This window comes from Papio anubis, chromosome 1, assembly GCF_008728515.1.
Source record: "Papio anubis isolate 15944 chromosome 1, Panubis1.0, whole genome shotgun sequence".
Classification (NCBI taxonomy): Eukaryota; Metazoa; Chordata; class Mammalia; order Primates; family Cercopithecidae; genus Papio; species Papio anubis.
The window spans coordinates 34,501,304-34,524,198 of record NC_044976.1 but is presented as its reverse complement, the minus strand read 5'-3'; the positions used below and the strand labels follow the sequence as shown (position 1 = coordinate 34,524,198).

General features: G+C 43.2%; 1 protein-coding gene across 4 annotated transcripts in view; it reads right to left on the bottom strand.

Moving 5' to 3' along the window:
* Positions 1-22,895, bottom strand: part of THRAP3 (thyroid hormone receptor associated protein 3) — a 93,896-nt gene that overhangs the window by 3,966 nt on the left and 67,035 nt on the right. For all 4 annotated transcript variants that reach the window (XM_017959748.3, XM_003891597.4, XM_017959749.3 and 1 more), the window contains exons 3-10: positions 18,499-18,666; positions 13,910-14,812; positions 11,424-12,128; positions 9,621-9,793; positions 8,829-8,940; positions 7,620-7,704; positions 4,835-5,022; positions 288-486 (exon numbers count right to left, since the gene is read on the bottom strand). In XM_017959748.3, the coding sequence (XP_017815237.1) occupies positions 288-486; positions 4,835-5,022; positions 7,620-7,704; positions 8,829-8,940; positions 9,621-9,793; positions 11,424-12,128; positions 13,910-14,812; positions 18,499-18,635 (2,502 nt within the window). In that variant the 5' untranslated portion in view covers positions 18,636-18,666. The remainder of the gene's footprint in view (positions 1-287; positions 487-4,834; positions 5,023-7,619; positions 7,705-8,828; positions 8,941-9,620; positions 9,794-11,423; positions 12,129-13,909; positions 14,813-18,498; positions 18,667-22,895) is intronic.

Genomic DNA, 22,895 nt, shown 5'->3' with positions numbered 1-22,895 from the left:
AAGGACAAACCTGCCCCAAGGGCCTCCCTATAAACAGCAGTAGTCGAAGTAAGCGGGGGAAGTTCTGAGACCAGAAGCTGTAAGAGGCTTTCTAGCTAAGTGATTATGAACAGAAAAGCAACAAAAAACGGAAAGGCCAGGAAATGTGGGAAGGAGAACCAAAGATTCCAGGGTCTTTGGGTTGGATTACTTATGTCAAAGGCAACAAAACTGGTATTCTGATGAAACATAATCAGAGTTGGTAGGAGCAAGGAGCTTAGAGAAAGGGGGAGAGGGGAGGGTCTTACAAAGGTTCCTCGAGCTCTGCCACCTCCTCTTTCACTTGGACCCACAAAGTCTTTGGTCCCCAGTCTTGATTTGTCAAAGCCCGTGGTGCTCTCCTCTCTTTCCTCTGTCTCTTCAGTGTATTCTTCTGCTTTGTAGGAGTGAGATGACTGGGAGGAAGAGGAGGAGGATCTGGACCTATCTCTTGCTCTCCGATGCTTCCTGTGAAAAGAGAAGAGCCATCAATCATCTTCTAGGGGACACTGCTTGGCTGGGGCCTCATGGATAAGCACAGGACAATCAAAAGTGTGCCTGTGATGAAGAAACTAATGATGAGTAACCTTATAAAACCAGCTCACCCCCAACCTACCCACCCAAGATACTTCCCCTCAATTCTGTCAGTCATGTTCAGTGACACATCTATGTCTGAGTCTGTGATAAACATATGACATACACAGAAGCAGAAACAAAACACAGTCCATGGCCTCCAGTAGCTCAGTCTAAGATACAGGCATGAATTGATAAGGGAGAAGGAAATTAACACTATATTGAGAGCTCCGAAGTATCTGGTATTGGGCCAGATAAATAGCTCTGTATATTATCATCAGTTAGTGCTTTCTATTACTTTTATTTCTTACAGGAATGCTACCTGTCTTATAGGGTTCTCTAAATAAACAATGTGTTTAAACACTTTATACCAACATAGCTGGCATGCAGTAAAGGGCAATATGACTCAGTATTATTTCCCTCATTTTATAGGTAGGAGGCTCAGGTGAGAGAGCCAAGCAGAGCCCGGATTCTAACCTAGCTCTAATTATACGACGACTCCACATATTACCTCCCACTGAGCTCAAACAGGTTGTGTCACTAAGCCTAGGATCTGGCGTAACTCTCCCAGAGTTATGTCCCTTCCCTTTCCTTCATCTGGGGGAAATTACAGACTAGGGCAAATTATCTTAATACGATGAGTCACTGTCTATGTACTAAGGTCAGTACCAGCCCTGCCATGTGATAGTGGAGGTTACTGAATACCTCTAGGGGGCAGCAAGGCCAGGATCCCAGGAGTAGAGGAGTAGCAGAGCCAGCCAAATGTCAGTAACCTATCATTGTCTTTCCCTCCCTCAGTCTTCCATTATGAAAGGTATCATGCTCCCTGCTCCTCACCTACACATACTTACTCATACAAAGGGGAAATCTAAGTTACTGTCATAGGATTCACATAACTTCAACTGTGACCCCACTAAACATCCATGCTATTTCAAGAGGTTTTCAAAAATAAGACTCTCTGGCCGGGCATAGTGGCTCTCTCCTGTAATCCCAGCACTTTGGGAAGCCAAGGCGGCTGGATCACTTGATGTCAGGAGTTCAAGACCAGCCTGGCCAACATGGCGAAACCCCATCTCTACTAAAAATACAAAAATTAGCTGGGTGTGGTGACAAGCATCTGTAATCCCAGCTACTCGGGAGGCTGAGACAGGAGAATCACTTGAACCCAGGAGAGAGAGTTTGCAGTGAGCCAAGATCATACTGCACTCCAGCCTGAGCAACAGAGTGAGATTCTACCTTAAGGAAAAAAAAAAAAAAAAGGAACACTCTCAAAAGGCCTCAAATTTGAGTCTTAGCATTGTCTTTCTTTTTTGTTGTTGTTGAGACAGAGTCTCCCTCTATCTCCAGGCTGGAGTGCAGTGCTGCGCTCTTGGCTCACTGCAACTTCCACCTCCTGGGTTTAAGCGATTCTCCTGCCTCAGCCTCCTGAGTAGCGGGAATTACAGGCGCCCACCACCATGCCTGGCTACTTTTTGTATTTCTAGTAGAGACAGGTGTTTCACCATGTTGGCCAGGATGGTCTCAATCTTCTGACCTCATGCTCTGTTCACCTCGGCCTCCCAAAGTGCTGGGATTATAGGCGTAAGCCACCACACCTAGCCAGCATTGTCTCTTATTAGGTGTGTGACCTGGGTAAGTCATTCTTCAGTTATATAAAAAAAAGTTCTGGCTGGGCATAGTGGCTCATGCCTGTAATCCCAGCACTTTGGGAGGCCAAGGTAGGCAGACTGCTGGAGTCCAGGAGTTCTAGACCATCCTGGGCAACATGACAAAACCTCAACACTGTAAGAAATACACAATTAGCCAGGCATGATGGTATACACCTGTAGTCCCAGCTGATTGGGAGGTTGAGGTGGGAGGATCACTTGAGCCCAGAAGGTCAAAGCTGCAGTAGGTCAGTGATATCATCACCGCACTCCAGCCTGGGTGACAGAGCAAAACCCTGTCTCAAAACGGGCCAGGTGTGGCAGCTCATGCCTGTAGTCCCAATGCTTCGGGAGGCCAAGGAGGTGGGTGGGAATCACTTGAGGCCAAGAGTTCAAGACCAGCATGGGAAACATAGCCAGCCCTTGTCTCTAATAAAAATTTAAATAATTAGCCGGGCATCGTGGTGCATATCTGTACTCTTAGCTCAGCCTACTTGGAAGGCTGAGGCAGGAGGATCACTTGAGCCCAGCAGTTCAAGGATGCCATGAGCTACAATTGTGCCACTGCACTCCAGCCTGGGCGACAGAGCAAGACTCCATCTCAAAATGGGCAGGTGTGGTAGCTCATGCCTGTAATCCCACCACTTTGGGAGGCCGAGACGGGCGGATCACGAGGTCAGGAGATGGAGACCATTCCGGCTCACACAGTGAAACTCGGTCTCTACTAAAAACGAAAAAAAAATTATCCGGGCGTGGTGGCGGGCGCCAGTAGTTCCAGCTACTCAGGAGGCTGAGGCAGGAGAATGGTGTGAACCCAGGAGGCAGAGCTTGCAGTAAGCCGAGATCGCGCCACTGCACTCCAGCTTGGGCGACAGAGTGAGACTCTGTCTCGGAGAAAAAAAAAAAAAAAATCACAGAATACCGGGGTTTGCAGGGGACTCGTTCAAAGTCACATAGCAAGTCAGAGGTAGGCATGTGTTCCAGGGAGAGGAAATCAAGAGTTAGTTATCCAGACTCAACTCTGAAATGCTTGAGGGGTTCATGTTCCATTTCTAAGTGGCGGCCCAGGTACTACTGTACTACTACTTCCATTCCCTGCTGAGGATTCGCAGGTTCTTTATCTATGGGCAGCCCTGAAAGCTGCCAAGGCTCCTAATGCATAAGTAACACACTGGAATGGGAGACAAAGTAGAACAAAAAGATCTGTGTTTGCGGTCAGCTGATAATTGTGATTTTTTTTTTTTTTTTTTTTTTTGTGAGATGAAGTCTCCTCTGTCACCCAGGCTGGAGTGCAGTGGTGAGATCTCGGCTCACTGCAACCTCCGCCTCCCAGGTTCAAGCGATTCTCCTGCCTCAGCCTCTGGAGTAGCTGGGACTACAGGCGCGCAACACCATGCCCAGCTAATTTTCTTTTTTAAGTAGAAACAGGGTTTCATGATATTGGCCAGGCTGGTCTCGAACTCCTGACCAGATGATCTGCCTGCCTCGGCCTCCCAAAGTGCTGGGATTACAGGCATGAGCCACTGGGCCCGCGCCCAATACTTGTAATCATAAGGCACATCATTCTAAGCTTGGCTTATCTTTCAAATGGGCAAAATGGGCATCACACCAACTGTTCAACTTATCTCAAGGGGTTATCAGAAAATTGATACAAAAACACAGCCGGGCACAGTGGCTCATACCTGTAATCCCAGCACTTTGTGAGGCCAAGGTGGGTGAATCGTGAGGTCAGGAGTTTAAGACCAGCCTGGCCAACATGGTGAAACTCCATCTCTAAATACAAAAAATTAGCTGGGTGTGGTGGTGGGCGCCTGTAATCCCAGCTACTCAGGAGGCTGAGGCAGGAGAATCACTTGAACCAGGGAGGCGGAAGTTGCACTCTAGCCCAGGCAACAGAGTGAGTCTCCGTCTCAAAAAAATAAAAGCTTGCCAGCTGAAGTTCAGAATCAGCAGAAGTGTTGCTTCTTACCAGAAGGTATGGCGCTTCAATTGTGCTACTTTTTGTGACACATGATTAAAAAGTCATGGAACATTCAAAAACATAAACAGAAACATCAGGACATAGGCATGAATGTTGCCCCACAAAGTTCAACAATGCCACCTTTGTTTAAGGAGTACCTGGAACACCTCTCCTGGAACTGTCTGTAAAACTAGTTTAAACGGCACTTAAGATCAACAATCATGTCCTATCTAGTTCCACCCTGTTTCTTTGACTAAACAGTGTTATTACTTGACAATGACTTTGGGCCATTTCTATAATACAACCTCCCCATGAAAATGTGTGATGAAAAAAGGCACATCTAAAACTGCAAAAGGAATTCCCAAATGATTCTAATGATTCTCCACACCATCCCTGTGGTCAATTTAACAGATTAACTTCTGTCATGAAGCCTTCTTTGGACAAAGATCACACTATTTTGATGCAGAAATTGTTTTCAAACTAGGGACCCTACTGACATTTACATGGATTAAAAGAAGAAACAGGTTGCTGTAATTACTAACCCTAAACTCCTCTGATTTGAAAGTTCTGGTGTACAGCCCAAAGACGGCAGACAAGAAACTTAAGAGTCTAAAAGGGGTGACAGGGGCTTACGTACTTCTGTTTCTTTGATCCTTTATGAGTTTTCTCTGTTTTCTCAGCTGACCTTTCCCTCGAGTGGCTGGAGTCTCGGGAATCCACTGATTCTCTCGATTTACCTCGTTTAAGATCTCTCTCCTTATGTTTTTTACGACGTTCAATATCAAGGCGGAGATCAACAGGATCATCTTTGTATTTTCCCTCAGCCTATCAAAAGATAAGTCAAAATTAAGGTTTCTGGGATTGAGAGCCATCAACTCAACCATCCCACAAACTGTGGTTTTTACTCCAATGGAGGGGTGCAGAGGAAGCACTGGGAAATGTGAGGCATCTCACCCAACCTTGGAAGGGATGCAGGATGTCCCACAGAAGTTACTCCATAAGGATCCCTCACAGAACCCAAGCCAGTTCTCCAAAACAATGATGCTGGCCTTCTGAAAATGCTATGCATTGATCTCACTTTGTTTCTTTTCTGGCCCAGTAATGACTCTGGCTAGTTTAGAAGTTGAGAAGGATGGCCGGGGGCAGTGGCTCACGCCTGTAACTCCAGAACTTTGGGAGGCTGAGGCAGGCGGATCACTTCAGGAGTTCGAGACCAGCAAGGGCAACAACCAAAACCCTGTTCTCTACTAAAAATACAAAAATCAGCCAAGCAAGGTGGCGTGTGCCTGTAATCCCAGCTACTAGGGAGGCTAAAGCAGAAGAATCGCTTAAACCCAGGAGGTGGAGGTTGCAGTGAGCCGGAGATTGCACCACTGCACTCCATCCTGGCCAATAGAGCGAGACTCTCTCTCTCTCTCTCTCAAATAAATAAAATAAAATAAAATAAAATAAAATAAAATAAAAATGTTGAGAAGGCTAAAATTAGCTCTGGAAAAGTAGGTGGTTGGGCTGGCTCAGGCTTAGCCACCACTGAGAGTAGAAATGCTCACCTTCCCCTACCTATACTGTAGTATCCATGCATGGCTTATCCTCCAGTTGGAATTATCTCTGAGTACTGAGTCCAAAGAGGGACAATGGAAGACTTAAGCAGCCTCCAAAGCCCTGAGTTATGCTGAGAAATTTCTCTAGAAAGGGAATATTAAAAACTATAGGGAATTCATAAATTGGTATTACCAGGTGAAAGGAAAGGGAAGGAAAGGGGAAGGGGAAGGGGAAGTGGGAAAGAAAGAAAGAAAAAGGAAGGGAGGGAGGAAGGGAAGAAAGGACGAGGGAAGGAAGGAAAAAACTTCTCTGCTAGCTTCCTAAGCAGTACAGCTATGAAGGTATGTTTTGCAGCAGCAACAGCACACCTGCCCAGACCACTGTAGCAAAGGCTTTCAACAATTCTTGAGAAACTCAGTGGGGGCAAAGACACATGGTAGTTCCAGGACATCCCACACTAGATTTGTCTCATGGAGGTAACTCAGGGAGGAAGAAATGAGCAGTTCACTCTGCATTAACAATTTATATACATGAACTACTAAACTTAAAAAAATTAAGTTTAACAGCAGGAGTGGCAGAAAGTAGGTTTATAGTTTTTTTGTTTTTTTCGGGTTTTTTTGAGACAAAGTTTCGCTATTGTTGCCCTGGCTGGAGTGCAGTGGCGCAATCTCAGCTCATTGCAACCTCCACCTTCTGGGTTCAAGTGATTCTCCTGCCTCAGCCTCCCAGGTAGCTGGGATTACAGGCATGCACTACCACACCCGGCTAATTTTGTATTTTTAGTAGAGACGGGGTTTCACCATGTAGGTCAGGCTGGTCTCAAACTCCTGACCTCAGGTGATCCGCCCACCTCAGCCTCCCTAAGTGCTGGGATTACAGGTTTGAGCCACCTTGCCCGGCCGTTTATTGTTTTATCACTTAATTTGTTTCCTAACAGAGGGAACTGGGCCTCTGCATCCTCCAATGAGCAAAAAAAGACAAAAAGACAAATGCAACACTGCTCCCAGGGGTTGGCTTTTTAGGGCATGGAGGATAAGATATCTTCTGATGTTTTAAAGAAAACCTTGGGTTTTACATGGCTAGTGCCAAGCTGGAGAAGGGGTACTCGGAGGAGGAAAGGGGTGGGAGAGAAGAGACACTGCCCAAGAGCGCCTCTCATCACATTCAACCAACAAGACAAATTTTTTTTTAGAAAAGGTTTCAGCAGCATTGGAATAACCATCTGTAATTTTAAATGTCAACTGTATATGTGAATGAAGATCAATAAATACTAAGATCTTTTAAAGCCCAATTTAGTTATTTCACAGTAAAAGATTGTATACAAGCTTTAACTTCTTAATAACAGTGTTTACGTGCACATCACTGCAAATGTAGCTGGGCCATCAAAGTAATGTTTAACAGTAATTGACAGATGATAGATATGGTACAATGTTAGGAAAAAAAACTGGACCAGCTGTTTAAAAACAGTCTACTTAAGTTAAGACATGAATATTTCACTCTTCTCTGACATGCATGTCTTTCTGAAATCATGGTTGGAAATAGTGCATGTATACAGTTGATTTGATAATACTTACAAGCAGAAAAATATCACAAAAAGTTTCTTCTCTCATCATGGGCACTTGTTCCAAAACTCCTCTCTTTTTTTTCTCAAGCTCACCTCAATAGACTTTGGGGTCATTTACCATATTCTAACCACTTCACAAAGGTTGTTGATACATTTAATAAAAATTAACCCTTTGTAGTTCATTTTTAGAATTATGCCCATCCTTAAAAGAAAAACACAAACTTAAGTAGAGAGTAATTTAAACAAACACATTTCTGTCAAGTTCATGCCCAACGCACTCATTTTGTTGGAATTACTGATCAAATCAACAGTTCACCTTGTAGCCAGGTTCCCGGGGACTTTTCATTTCATCATGAGCCAAACCATGTTTTCTGAATGTACTGGGGGAAATGTCTATTCTCCTAAAATTGAAAATACAAAACAATATAGTATTCCATTGTGTGAACATGATACTGGTAATATTCTAGCTCCTAAGTTGGGTAACAGATTCACAGGCATTATTTTTCCTTATGTTTCATGACTTATATATGTATTACTTTTACTCTTTACTTACATACTTATACTCTCCCGTAGGCATACACACACACACACACACACACACAGAGCCCCAGTTTCCCAAAGTGTGACACAAGTTAGAGGTTTTTGTTCTCTCCCGGTTTTGCTACACACAGAAAGATGGACTCAACCACAGCCTTAAAGGTAAGGCCAACTTTATTTCTAGTCCCTATCCACTGAACTGACTCCCACAACCAAATGGAATAGTCTTTAAACCTGCTGGGCTTTAAAATTCTTTGAGACAATCCTACAAGCTACCGCCTCTAGCCCCCAGGCAAATTCTTCCAAAGGAATCCAACTACCATGATTTAATCCATGACTGAACTACCATGAAATATTAATATATGGGTTTGCCTAAACAAATTAGTATTAGGCCGGCACAGTGGCTCATGCCTGTACTCCCAGCACTTTGGGAGGCTGAGGCGGGCAGGTCACCTGAGGTTGGGAATTCGAGACCAGACTGGCCAACATGGTGAAACCCTGTCTCTATTAAAAATACAAAAATTAGCTGGGCATGGTGGCGCACGTCTGTAATCCCAGGTACTTGGGAGACTGAGGCATGAGAATTGCTTGAACCTGGGAGGCAGAGGTTGCAGGGAGCCTGGTTGTACTCCAGCCTCGGTGGCAGAGCAAGACTGTACCTCAAAAAAAGTAAAGAAAAGAAAAGAAACTAGCATTTACTCTACCTACTCACAGTAATTTCAGGCTAACATTTGCCAGCTCCCAGTAATACAGGAGTTAATCTATGTCAAGAGAGCTGTTTTCCTCAGGCCCAACGTGAGAGACTGTTGTCCCAAAGCATGTCCTGTACACTCTAAAATATAAATGTCTACAGCTCTCTTAGCGTCTGAAGGATGTTACCGTAAATTTTGTATTAAAGGTGCATTAGCAGCAGAATTTAACACGGTGAGTTTAATGTCTGGTACAAAGTCTTTTATTACAACCTCCAGTATAAGGCCAAGGTCCTTACCTGTGTATCTCTGGGCTTTTCTTGTTTTTGGCTGCCTCCTGCTCAGTTCCTCTCTTTAGGTATTTAGTAAAGCGTTCATGTAATGTCATTCCTGAGGACCCAAAGTGATGCTCTGTTGGGATTAAAAGAAACACAGTATGTTACCAAAGGCAGACACAATGTTTTAACTCTTTTGCAGGAACCGGTAACCACAGAGATGCAACTAAAGTAGTTAAATCCACACAACAAATATACTGAGGAAGGAAAAATGGCTGGTTCAAACACAGTCCCATATTAGGCATTAGATTTCCACTGTAGCTCCCATGTCTTAGGACAGAGAAGCTTGAAGCTTATTCTCCTCAGAAACACAGCACCAACTCTTGCTTGAGTTTATATTCAGATGGAACCTGCCAACTGGCCCAACCCAGCTTCTCCATCACTTCTCTTAGCCATTCCCTAACCTGCCCAACTCCATTTGCCCAGGGGGATGACAGAATACTTTGGGGGAAGAAATTCACACCACAAGGTCCGTAAGAGATCACTTAGAGGAGACAAGACAGAGATGCTAGAAAAGTCATTTTGCTATTGGCTTTAACCTGTTCTCTTGGTCACAGGTTACCAGCATTTCAAAATGCTAAGCTCTGCAATTAAAACATGGAAACTGCTTCCTGAACAGAATTTCCTTCAAGCCAGCCCCTAGCTTCAAAGGCCCTTTAGATGAGATACAGGGCCCCCCAAAACTCCTTATCCACCCACTCATCCTTCTTCTAAGTGTGGAACACCAGCCTGAAGCAGACCAGGGTCTGGACTCACCTTTAACATGGTGAACAATGGTCACTATATGTTGGGCAAACAGTTCTGAGGGGCTACGCTGAGACTGAGCTGATTGTATGTGTTGGAAAATGGAACGAAACTCCTGTTCCTTTTTGTTGCTATGGACTAGATCTCGGCAAAGCTTGCGTTCCTGAGCCAATAAGCCACTGGGTCTGAAAAAGAAATACGGGGAGGCCCAATTAGAACATGATATACAGAAAGAACATTAAAACCATAAAAATATTTTTTTGAAGAGTTTTAAATCTATCCATAAACTTCTTTTCTTCCTACCGAAGTTGAAAGTAACCTCAATGCACTGTAACTATGGAAATGGATATCCAAACTCTCTCTCTTCTTTTTTACTGGAATCTTCAAGTGGAGTGAAGTGTTAAACCTTAGTCACTGCTGGTTTTAACACACCCAACAAATGAGAAAGTATTTTAAAAGATCAACTACAGCTGGGTGCAGTGGTTCACACCTGTAATCTCAACACTTCGGGAGGCAGAGACAGGAGCATCACTTGAGCCCACGAGTTTGAGACTCCATCTCAATCAATCAATCAATAAAAAAATCAGCTAGCATGACCAGCCAAGGCCTGATTCAGGGAGGTGATGTCATGAAGCGGCAGTGGGGTGTGGCTGGAATGCTGTTCCCACAGACTTCCAGCTGGCTGAGTAGTTTACACCAAGTAAAAAACCAGTTAGCCTTGGCCTCCCAACTCTTTCCTAAAGTTTAGGGGACAGGTGGTAGATGTATTGCCTTCCTTAACTCTAAAATTGTGGCCAGGCACAGTGGCTCATGCCTGTAATCCCAGCACTTTGGGAGGCTAAGGCACGCAGATCACCTGGCTTCAGGGGTTCAAGACCAGCCTGGCCAACATGGTGTAACCCAGCCTCTACTAAAAATACAAAAATTAGCCAGGCGTGGTGGCAGGCGCATGTAATCCCAGCTACTTGGGAGGCTGAGGCAGGGGAATCACTTGAACCCGACAGGCAGAGGTTGCAGTGAGTTGACAGTGCACCGCTGCACTCCAGCCTGGGTGAGAGAGAGAGGTTCTGGGCCAGGTACAGTGGCTCACGCCTGTAATCCCAGCACTTTGGGAGGCCAAGGTGGGCGGATCACGAGGTCAGGAGATCGAGACCATCCTGGCTAACACGGTGAAACCCCGTCTCTACTAAAAATACAAAAAATTAGCCAGGCGTGGAGGCAGGCGCCTGTGGTCCCAGCTACTTGGGAGGCTGCGGCAGGAGAATGGCACGAACCTGGGAGGTGGAGCTTGTGGTAAGCGGAGATCGCACCACTGCACTCCAGCCTGGGTGACAGAGGGAGACCTCCATCTCAAAAAAAAAAAAGAAAAGAAAAAGAAAAGGAGAGAGAGAGAGACTGTCTCAAAAATAAAATAAAATACAAATAAAACTGCTACGTTATCTGATGGGGAAGGGCTATACTATAGACTTCGGTGACCCAGCTAGGAACGAAGAAGTGGATCCAGGATGGCTTCACAGCCAAAGCTATGTTAAACACAAGAAACAGTATTGGACTTGGGGGTGTAGTGATGAACAGAGAGTGAGCCAGTCACTAAGGACTGAAGAGATACTTCATCACCCCAGGGATACTGTCCCCCTCAAAGCACACAATCACTCCGTGACACATACTCTCTAGTGAACACAGGTGGACATGAAAGTATCATCACTGAAGCTTAAGACAGCACGGGGAACACAACAGAATGTCCCCAGGGAGAAGGGCTAGGAGACACCACTTAGGCCACTAAAGCACTGAGGATTAAGAAGAAGCACATCTCACCGTGCAAGGTCCTCATCAAAAGAGTCCATCCGGACATTGACCTGTGCCTCTCGAGTAATGGAAAAGGAAGACTTCCCCGTGGGAAAATCTCCTTTCACTCCCAGCTTGTCTCGGCTCTCAGAGGTCTTTCTTGGGGGAGGTGATGAGCTTTTCTCCTGGACTGCTTTGTAAGCAGTCACTCGGAAATTCTTCTCAGGCACAAAGCCCCTGTGCCCACCTTCGGTTCTCTTGCCCCGATCCTCCTTTTTGGATCTCTCTGGGAAAGACTCCTCCTCCAGCTCCTCTGTTTTCCTCTGCTTTTCCTTCCCTGGAGGTGCATATACCAGGCCCTCCCATTTGCCTGACTTCTCCTCCTCCTGGTTTTTGTTTGCACCTATGACTTTAGACATATATTTGGGTTCATCATCAAACTCAGATTCCTTCCTTCCCTTAGCTTTGTCCTTATCTTGATCATCCATCTCCTCCTTGTGGAAGTCAGCCATCTTCTTCTCAAAGTCATCTCGGAGCTTATACCTTTTGGGAGACTGACTGCCCCGAAAAGGCTTCTCGGAATCAGTTTTGGGAGCAAAAGAATCAGATTTCATTTTTCCATCACCCAAGCCTGTGTCAGAGAAGCTCCCTTTCTCTTTTATTTTTTCTTTATCGGTATTTGTTTGTTTCTGTTCCTTATCTTTTCCATTCTCTGTCTTCTGCTCTTCTAGATACCTAGTTATAAAAACACAAGAGAGACACACAAGAGGCTTCTTAAGCAACTTGCTCTAAAATAGTGCCTTACTGTTTTTGGTTTTGATTCTCTGAAAAAATATGTCTTATGGATTTCAGTATTACCAAAGGACTTTCTACGTGGTTACTTCCTAGTAATTTCTGAAAAACACCATTCACAGATCTATGAACTTGGCAATTAAGAGAAAAATACATGATCCATGGAGTTGTGTCTTACAAAAGCAACCAAAGAGAACAGCAAAAGTTATTTTTAGAATACTAAAAAACAAAAACAAAAACCTACTTACCTGTAATGTGATCTAGGGCAAAAAATAACTAAGGTCTTACCCAACCTTCACTCAGTCACTTAAAATCTGCTTTCAGCAAAGTTAACATAGAACACCTTGGACTGTTTTGCTTTTATACAACTCACATTTGGAAATACAAGTCTAAAAAGAGACTTCAAATTTGCTTCAAGTCACCTAGAAGATCTAAATATGAAATATACTGTGAACACAAATAAAAACAAAATACATGTTAATGGGGGAGAGGGTGACAGCAGCAAAAATCATCATTCTCTTTCTTATGGAAAAACAGAGCTCATGCTCAATTCTTCTAAAGATTCACAGTCCTGGCATGGAACAAAACTTACGCTTTAAAATAGACTTACTTGGGAGCTAGACTATGAGGACCCAAAGGCATAAGAATGATACAATGAACTTTGGGAACTCAGGGAGAAGGATGGGAGAGGGCAAGGGATTAAAAAACTACACACTGGGTACAGTGTACACTGCTCGGGTGATGGGTGCACCAAAACCTCAGAAATCACCACTAACAAACTTATCTATGTAACCAAACACCACTTATTCCCCCAAAAACCTACTGAAATAAAAATGTAAATAAATAAAACAGATTTACTGAAGCCAAGTACAGATTCAAAACGTCTCATCTGTACCATTAATGCAGAAAGCCTAATAATCAAGTCAAAGTTGTATTAATACAGCCAAGAAGAATCAAGGGATCAAAAAATATGCTAAATACGATAAAACAAAAAAAAAAAGGGAAACCACTTGCTGGGTTAGTCCCTCTTGACCACAACCTGGTCCCAATGCAACTTCCCTGTAACTTCTCTGCCATCCCAATCCATCCAACCATACAAACAAAGATTCATGTTCCAACTCACCGTGTCCCCCAGGGGAGAAAGACGGAAGCACTGTCATGTCCTCTCCTAACACGCAGCCGTGTTGGCTTCTACTGGGACATACACCCACCTTGTGGTTTTAAAACAAGGCCTTCCTGGACTAAGCCTTGGCCTTTCCCATTCTGCCCAGTCTCCTCAACTGGAGGATATTGAGGGTGCAGCTCTTCACCATGATAGGCTGATGCAGATCGAACATAGTAGATGGTGGGTGCTACAGGGTCTAAGAGCTCCAATGGCCATTCATTTTGGCAAAGACCATACTTTTTTTTGATAGCTGACCCACAAATCTCTACTGTTCTTTGGCTTACATTGGTAGAATCCAAGGCAAATTTTAAATGTGAAAACATCATTGCAGAGTAGTCTAAAGAAAGTTTATGCTGCAATACAAATTCAGGAAGGTAGGAAAGCTAGAGTTAACCTAAAGGTTTCCTTGGGTGATGCTTTTAATGTTTACTAATGAAAAGTCTAGGAAATAGGGATTACCTTTTACCATTAATCAGAGCTCTAACTTAGAACACATTACAATTAAACTGCCAGCTAGTGAGATAAAAACACAACCAGGCAGGGGAAATGAGATACTTGCCTCTTTGTATAGGCTGCTCCTCCTGAAGCAGCACTCTCCTCCTTCTGAGATGAGCCATATGTGGAGCCAGTGGATGGTGGACTTTTACCCACAGGGCTCTTTTTGGATGGACTCAGGGACCCAGAACCATGGTCGAACTGACCTTGGTGTGTCCCAGACTGATACCCAGCACCACCTGGCAGAGCTGAGCCCATCTGGGATGTGCTGGAAAGTGGAGGACTAGGTTTTGGCACGGGGCTAGGACGGGGTGACCGCCGCCTCACCACCACAGACTGGAGGGGGCTTTTGAGAGCTGGGCTTCGCTCCCGAGGACTCAGCTCAGAAACTGCTGAGGCCCGTGATGCAGAACCAGTGCCGTAGGTGGCATCTGGCCATGGCTTCGAGCTCTCAGATGCTTTTGTATCTTGAGAGGTGCCTCCAGAGAATGTCTGATCCTTGGCCTCATCTCCCTGGTTATCCCCGGCAGCCTGAGATGGCCGGCTATCCTTGGAAGAGGACTTTTTCTCCTTTGCAGACTTGCGCTTAGAAGATTCAACTCGGCTATGGTTGGAGGAAGAACGGGAGGATGAGGAGCGCCTTGACCGGTCAGAAGACGACTTATCAGAGTTTCTAGAATGGCTCCTGGACCTTGGTGAAGGGGACCTTCTCTTTGGGGACCGGGATCTTGAACGGCCTCGACGAGGACTGTATGCTTGCCGGTAATTCTGCCAGTTTGAGCGGTAGTTTCCATAGCCTCCTCGGTTATACTGGCCCCATGGATAAAAGCCTCTGTTGCGCCCACGGAAATAATAGGGCCTTCTATAGCCTCTGTTGTGACCTCGGAAATCCCGATTCTGATATACTCTTGGGTGGTTTCTTTCTCTGTTATGAGCTGGAGAATATGATCTGGAACGAGACCTAGAACTGGAATGGAAAGGAAAGAGACAAATGTTTGAATTTTTGACACAAGTGTTTTTATTCAAGAAAAATCTGTTCTGAAATCCCTGCCCTTATGTGTCACTCACTTTCAGTTTTGTTTTCAAAGCAAGGGCACAAATATTTAATCCCACTACATATGGCCCTTACTAAGTACAAAAACATGGATAAGAATCATTTGAACAAGTGAAACACAGGTCACTTCATATTGCAGCACATTTAAAATGGAGGAGTACTTCTACAGTGACTGAGAAACTATCAACATTTTCTTAAGGTAGTCAACTACACAAAGACCATTTTAATATACCATAATAATAGCTTACAGTTTCACAGGCACAGGGATTTTAACAGGGCTGCAGGTCATTGGAAATGAGAGAAAAACTGCAAGCTGCGGTACCTAGACAGGTACTCTGACCCCTACCCACACTGTGGCAACACTTCACACCCTGTCCTAGTCAGCTCTCCGTTTTGTGCGTGACGAATTTCTTAAGATACCACTAAGGCTTGGGATCGTAAAAGTGTAGTTACAACAGGTATACACCAAAGAAAACTTGGAGAATGCATCTGCTCAAAGCTTAAAAGAACTTACTAAAATCACATAAACAAAACATACAATATTGTTTTTTTAAATTGGGGACCTGGAAATGGTCTCACTACTTAGGCCATATTTCTGTGGCTGAGTACATGATCTTACATAGGTGCCACAAGAGGGCACTATCTGACCATAAGGTACCCAAGGACACATGAAGTTAGCAAAGAGGAACTAAAAAACCCCCCACCACCCCGGTGTGCACAGAAGGCTAGTGTTGTGTTCTCTCCAGTTAACAATATAGAACTCTGGTAGAGCAAGGTGAATTTCCAGAACCACAGGCACTTGATAGTAACCTAACTTGGTAAAAAAAACAAAACAAAACAAAAAAAAAACTGTACATTCCTGAGCATCAGGCTTGTCAACGATGAGGAACTTTGTTTCCATCAAAAAGCCAAAAATTACGTATGTTGGTGTAAAAATCCACTGGGGTTCTTGGATCCACTTTTTCCATCTACTATGATATAGATCATTAACATTAAAAAATTACTCCTAAGCAGCTGGCTAGAAATAAGTAAAATTTACTAGAAAACTATTTCAAATAGTATTTTCTTTACATATAGAATAAAAACTCTTCAGTTAATCAGCAAGCCTTCTCATATCTGACTGGTAACAGATGCGTTTTTGTTTTTCCAAATAACTCTATTTAACAAATATACCAGCTTTTTTCAGGATTTAACAACTAAACAAAACAGTATTTTTAAGAAAAAAGTACATTCAATTTAATCTAAAGATAAAGTGGGATTGGTTTTCCACTATTTATTGCCCGCTGTCCTCAGGATTTTTTATCTACACCATGAGTAAGAGCAACTGGCAAAGATATATCTTACTGCTGGCTGTTATTGTAATTAAGTACAATTTAAAAAAAAAACTTACCTTCCACACTTTTCATTTGAAAACAGTAACAATATAAGAAAAGAAGGGAGAGGCAGATGCAGATTACGAAAGTGAATATGACCCGATTAAAGGGCTATGCTTGAGGTAGGTGATCCACCACCAGCACTAAGGAGGGTTTAATTCATGTTCCCATCCTCATAGGCTACTGCTGCTTCTGTTACCAATTACTAGTGAGGGCCCTGGGCATACTGCATCCAAAACTCGCAGTCATTGCACAGATGCAGGAAAATGAGTCTCTGCAGATTGCAAATGAAGTTATTTAAGAGATGTCACTTAAAAGGATACAGTCTGTGAAATACAAGGAAATAATCAATTTTCTCCAATTCTGTAGAACTCAGCAGTTAGTTAATTTAAAGGCATGGTTTCTCAAACTCTCTGGATAGATACTTTCCTTGCAGGAGAGGGAAAACAAAAGAAAAAACCATGAAACAGATAGGCCAGAAATAAAAACTGAACATCCAGTGGCATATTTATCTGTTTCTAAAAAACAGAGAAGTCAGACTACAATCAAGTATAAAAGCATACTTTCTAGTGGAGAAATTCCTCCAGAACAAGTCTCTTCTAGGTATATGATAGCATGTTAAAGTATCTCTAGACCTACCCCAGCACATAGTGCTTTCCTAAAATATTTTTTCCTCATTTGCCAAGTCAGTGAGCAACTGCCAAATGATTTGCAGAACAAGAAGAACTGCCCAGAATTCCAGCTGTCATAAATACTTCAGAGTTAGTTAACATTTTTCAATTCAATTCAATTTTGTCTCTCAGTTTTGGCTGCATAGAGGCTATGCAACCAAAACTGAATAATTGGTAAATAAGTGGTAAATAATTGAACCAATTATTTAGTTTCTTCTAGTTACCAGATTAAATTTTGAAAAGGTATCTTTCATAACCAAATGAGCTAAAACTGAGGTTTAAACTCCCTAAATCAAGATTCTGGGTACAGGGTAGGAGTTACTAAGAGTCTTGCTTGTCCCATGGCTTTAAAAGCAATTTCCTGAGGTAGATAAATTTAGGGTTTCCCTTTTCAATATCTATGCATACCTACTTTTTCAGGATGGCTTCTCACAGACTTCATTTAACATCTACCTTGTTTTTGTTAAATGGTAAAAAACAAAACCACCAATCCTTTGTTTAATAGACCCCTTAGAAGTACCATAGGGCTCTGGAAATCATCAAGAGTAAAAGTTTAATCACTGACTTCTGAGGTTTATTTTAAATTTCATAATCAATTCATCTAAGACAAAAATTCTAGATACTCATCTGAAATAAACAGCAGGGGTTCCAAGTGTCAAACATGACAAATCATCTCCTTGCTAATATACTTCTGAGAAAAAGAATGAAAATGTACAAAGATTCCCCTTTATTAAGTATTTAAATACACCAATATTTCCCAAACTCACATAAAGAAACTTGTATCTACTGAAAGCTTCTTATCTATCCACAAAAGAAAGTTAAAACACTTTTAAAGAATGAAAAAACCAACTCACAACACACACCAAGAGAGGAAAGACGCTGGAGGTTTGGCATCCTATTCCAAGACATAATTAAAATAGGGAAATCCACCTGAAGGTGTGAAAACTGACTGAATTAGGAAATATTGGCAATAAATTCAAAAGAAGTGTTCTTATGTTTAGTGAGATAAAATGATGTTTTCAACAGTGATTTTTAAGAAGTTTTAAGATACATTTACTAAATAGATGCAGCTTGTTAGTAATTGGCACACTGTATACAAATGACTCCTGGTTAAGTTTCTAAAAGTTTATTTTAGTGAGTTGAAGCTTCTTTTCCTTGCCATGTTGTTCATATTATTAATCCTCTTAGCTATCCTTTTTTGCGGTGATGCAAATAAACTTTGGTTCAGGCCTTCAAAAATACTTTGGTGAAAAATAATCAGCTATAGAGATTTGAAGCAAGCAGCTCAAATAAAAATAAAACGTTCTTTCTTCCAAAGTGGGTGGGAAATACTATGTGCTGGCAGAGGAAAGGAATCAGGCAATCAGCATGGCCATCAAAGCTGATCTGGATTTGTCGTTTAAAGAGACCTGGAATATCTTATAGCCCAACCCTGCACCTCAAGCCAACCCCCAGTCCATTTGACACTCACAGAGAAAGTCTAACAAAAGATCTTCAAACATCCACATCAACTGATGCAATGATTACCTCAATATACAAAGTCACACCTCCTTACCTCAGCCTGCGCTTCCTTGAACGAGAGAGAGATCGGCTTCGGGACCGAGACTTCGAAAATGAACGAGAACGAGATCTTGATGCAGATCTTGAGCGAGAAGAGCGAGATCCAGACTTGGATTTGTTTGTTTTTGACATCTCTGAAGAGAGGATCACTTTTCAATTACACCTAATGTAAGAAAATGCATTAGAACAAATGAGTGAGTTCCTTTGCAAATGTGAACCTCTGGACATTTTAAAAACACCTTTCTTTTAATCTGGGCAACATAAGACCCCGCATCTATAAAAAAAAAATTTTTCTTTTAAATTAGACAGTCATAGTGGTGTGTACCTGTAGTCCTAGCTATTTGAGAGGCTAAGACAGGAGGGAGTGCAAAGTTACAGCGAATTGTGATCACGCCACTGTATGGCAGCTCTGGAGGAAAGAGCAATACCCTAGCTCCCCCCTCCAAAAAAAAAAAAGAAAGTGGTTGAGCATGGTGGCTCACGCCTATAATCCCAGGGCATTGGGACGCCAAGGTAGGAGGACTGTTTGAGTCCAGGTGTTCAAGACTAGCCTGGGCAACATAGCAATATCCTGTGTCTACAAAGTAAAAAAAAAAAAAAAAAAAATTTTTTTTTTTTTTTTGAGATGGAGTTTTGCTTTTGTTGTCCAGGCTGGAGTGTAATGGCTCGATCTCAGCTCACTGCAATCTCCACCTCTCGGGTTCAAGCAATTCTCCTGCCCCAGCCTCCCAAGTAGCTGGGATTGCAAGCATGTGCCACCATGCCCAGCTAATCTTTTTGTATTTTTAGTAGAGGCAGGGTTTCTCCTTGTTGGTAAGGCTGGTCTTGAACTACCGACCTCAGGTGATCCGCCCGGCTCAGCCTCCCAAAGTGCTGGGATTACAGGCGTGAGCCACTGCACCTGGCCTACAAAGTAAAAAAATTTTAAATTAGCTGGATGTGGTGGTAAGGGCCTGTAGTCTTAGCTACTCTAGAGGCTATGGTGGGAATGGCCTGAGGCCAGGATTTTGAGACCAGCTTAAGCAACATAGGAAGATTCCCCCACCTCTACAAAAAAACACCTTGTTTAAATAAACTTTAAAAACAGAAAGTAACATTAAAAAAAAAAGATGAAATGATTCATTTTTAAAGAACCCTCAGGCCGGGCGCGGTGGCTCAAGCCTGTAATCCCAGCACTTTGGGAGGCCGAGACGGGCGGATCACGAGGTCAGGAGATCGAGACCATCCTGGCTAACACGGTGAAACCCCGTCTTTATTAAGAAATACAAAAAACTAGCCGGGCGAGGTGGTGGGCGCCTGTAGTCCCAGCTACTCGGGAGGCTGAGGCAGGAGAATGGCGTGAACCCGGGAGGCGGAGCTTGCAGTGAGCTGAGATCCGGCCACTGCACTCCAGCCTGGGTGACAGAGCGAGACTCCGTTTTAAAAAAAAAAAAAAAAAAAAAAGAACCCTCAATTTGTTCCAGCTCTTTATTAGACAAGAGTCAGCAGGGCACAATGGCTCATGCCTGTAATCCCAGCACTTTGGGAGGCTGAGGTAGGCTGATCACCTGAGGTCAGGAGTTCGAGACCAGCATGGCCAACATGGTGAAACCCCATCTCTACTAAAAATACCACAAATCAGCAGGGCGTACTGGCGGGCGGCTGTAATCCCAGCTACTCAGGAGGCTGAGACAGGAGAATCGCTTGAACCCGGGAGGCGGACATTGCAGTGAGCCAAGATCACACCACTGCACTCCAGCCTGGGTGACAAGAGCGAAACTACATCTCAGAAAAAAAAAAAAAAGAAAAAAGAGTTAACACTTTCAGGGTCATTTTCCCACCAAGAAACAAATTCTCTTTTTCCTTTTCTCCCCCTCCAGAAAAGAAGAGCACCTCTAAGTTGCCCTGAGAAGTTAACGCCTGGTCTACAAGGTACACTTCTCCTTTATACTCCATTAGTGCCTTGGACATCTTCCCAGCAGTAAAAACTCTAAGTGCTAAAGTACATGTCCACCAAAGACAGTAAGAGTAAGGAATCTGTCAAAGATCACAAAGCTAGTTAATAGCCAAACCAGGCCAAAACTCCAGGGCCTATTCTATCACACTTCACTGCCTAGCAAGATTCTGCCAAGTAATGCCACCTCTTGTCTATGAAGGGAAAATAATAATCAAATATTTCCCCCCTCCTACCTCTCAGAATTTGAAGATCTCAGCTCAAAAGCTATCTCCTCAGAGGTTCATCCTGACCACTCAATCAAAGATAGCCACCCAGTCATTCTCTATGTCCAGTACATATCTTATTTGCTTCTTCAGAGCAAAACTCAGTATGTGAAACTATCTTGTTTACTTGTTATTCTGTCTTTAATTAGAATGTAAGCTCTATACCAACAGAAACCTCATGTTTCTTATTTAGTGCTGTATACCCAACACCCAGAATAGCAAATGCTTAACCAGTGTTTTTATTAATTCAATTTATCCTTGAGGAAGGCATTTTTAATCCCATTTTACAGATAAGAATTTTGAGGCATAGAGAAGGTAATTAACTTGCCCAAGGTCATATTGCCAAAATCCAAACCACAATTGGCTCGCTCATTCATTCATTCATTCAGACGGAGTCTCCCTATGTTGCCCAGGCTGGTCTCAAACTTCTAAGCTCAATGGATTCTCCTGCCCCAGCCTCCCAAAGTGCCTAGATTACATGCATGAGCCACCCCACCGAGCCTCACTGTTGGCACATTTAACGGCTACGTTATATTGCCTGTCTACTAGAGCAGTGTCTGGCATACAAGGGGTACTAACAAACTTGTGGAACCAATGAATGCCAAGTGTCCACCCTTACCAAGTTTACAATCTGGTAAAGGTGACAGGATATAGATAAACTGAAAGGTGGTATTTATTTCTGTTATATTCGAATAAAATACTTGAATGTCAAGAACTGTCCGAAAGACAAAAAAAAATGCCTAGGAAGCTGCTATAGCTCCAGCTCACTGGGGAAACAACCAAAATCTTAGAGACATAATTTAGAGGAGGACTGAGAAACCAACAGGAAGTCAGAGACAAAAGGTGATGAGTAAGAGACTGCTAGATGAGGATGCCAAGAACCCACAGTTTAAATCCGGCCAAAAAGATTACACTGTTGCAAACTTTAGCAAGGTCAAAGATATTTCAATTTGGAGCTATTTTTGGCAGTAGTGTCACTATATGAAGTCAGAATGAAGGAGTAAGTTACTCAGGAGTGGGAGGTGGAGGTGTAAACAAACAATTTACAATGAGAATATTAAAAATAAAAATACATTTTTTCAGTTGGTCTTAAGCATTATTTTGGGGTTCTCTGGGTTCACTCTTGCCAAATGGAGACCTTTATTTCTGTCACAAGTTCAGGGATATCTATCTATGTCTGCCTAGTAAGAGACTGTCTAACATTCTTTTTTTATTTTTTTTTTTTTTTTGAGACGGAGTCTCGCTGTCTCCCCCAGGCTGGAGTGCAGTGGCGCGATCTCGGCTCACTGCAAGCTCCGCCCCCTGGGTTCACGCCATTCTCCCGCCTCAGCCTCCCAAGTAGCTGGGACTACAGGCGCCCGCTACCACGCCCGGCTAATTTTTTGTATTTTTAGTAGAGACGGGGTTTCACCGTGTTAGCCAGGATGGTCTCGATCTCCTGACCTCGTGATCCACCCGCCTCGGCCTCCCAAAGTGCTGGGATTACAGGCTTGAGCCACCGCGCCCGGCCGACTGTCTAACATTCTATTTTAACTTGGGTCAGAAATAAAAATCCATCTAGATGACTTACACAACAGGTGGATATTATCAGACTTTAAAAGAATAAAAAAGGGCAACAAGTTAGTGGAAAAGGAAACACTCAATTCAACACTCAGAAACCAGAAAACTTAAGAAGCTAATTTTCATTAAGATGAAGAAGAGCTGCCATATAAATACAGAGACAAACTTAACAATTCTGCACATATTAAGCTTACTAGAATTGACAAGTGCACTCAAGAGCTGCAATATCGTAATGCCCCCCGACCCCCATTCTGGAGTTTCCTCTTTAATGTGAACTGCAACTAATTATTTTATTTACGTATTTATTTTATTTTATTTTATTTTTTTTTTGAGACGGAGTTTTGCTCTTATTGCCCAGGCTAGAGTACAATGGCACATCTCAGCTTACTGCAACCTCTGCCACCTGGGTTCAAGTGATTCTCCTGCCTCGGCCTCCCAAGTAGCTGGAATTACAGGTGCCCGCCACCACGCCTGGCTAATGTTTTACATTTTTAGTAGAGATGGGGTTTCACTGTGTTAGCCAGAATGATTTCAATCTCCTGACCTCGTGATCCGCCCGCCTCGGCCTCCCAAAGTGCTGGGATTACAGGCGTGAGCCGCTGCGCACGGCGCAAGGACAGAATTTATTTTCAA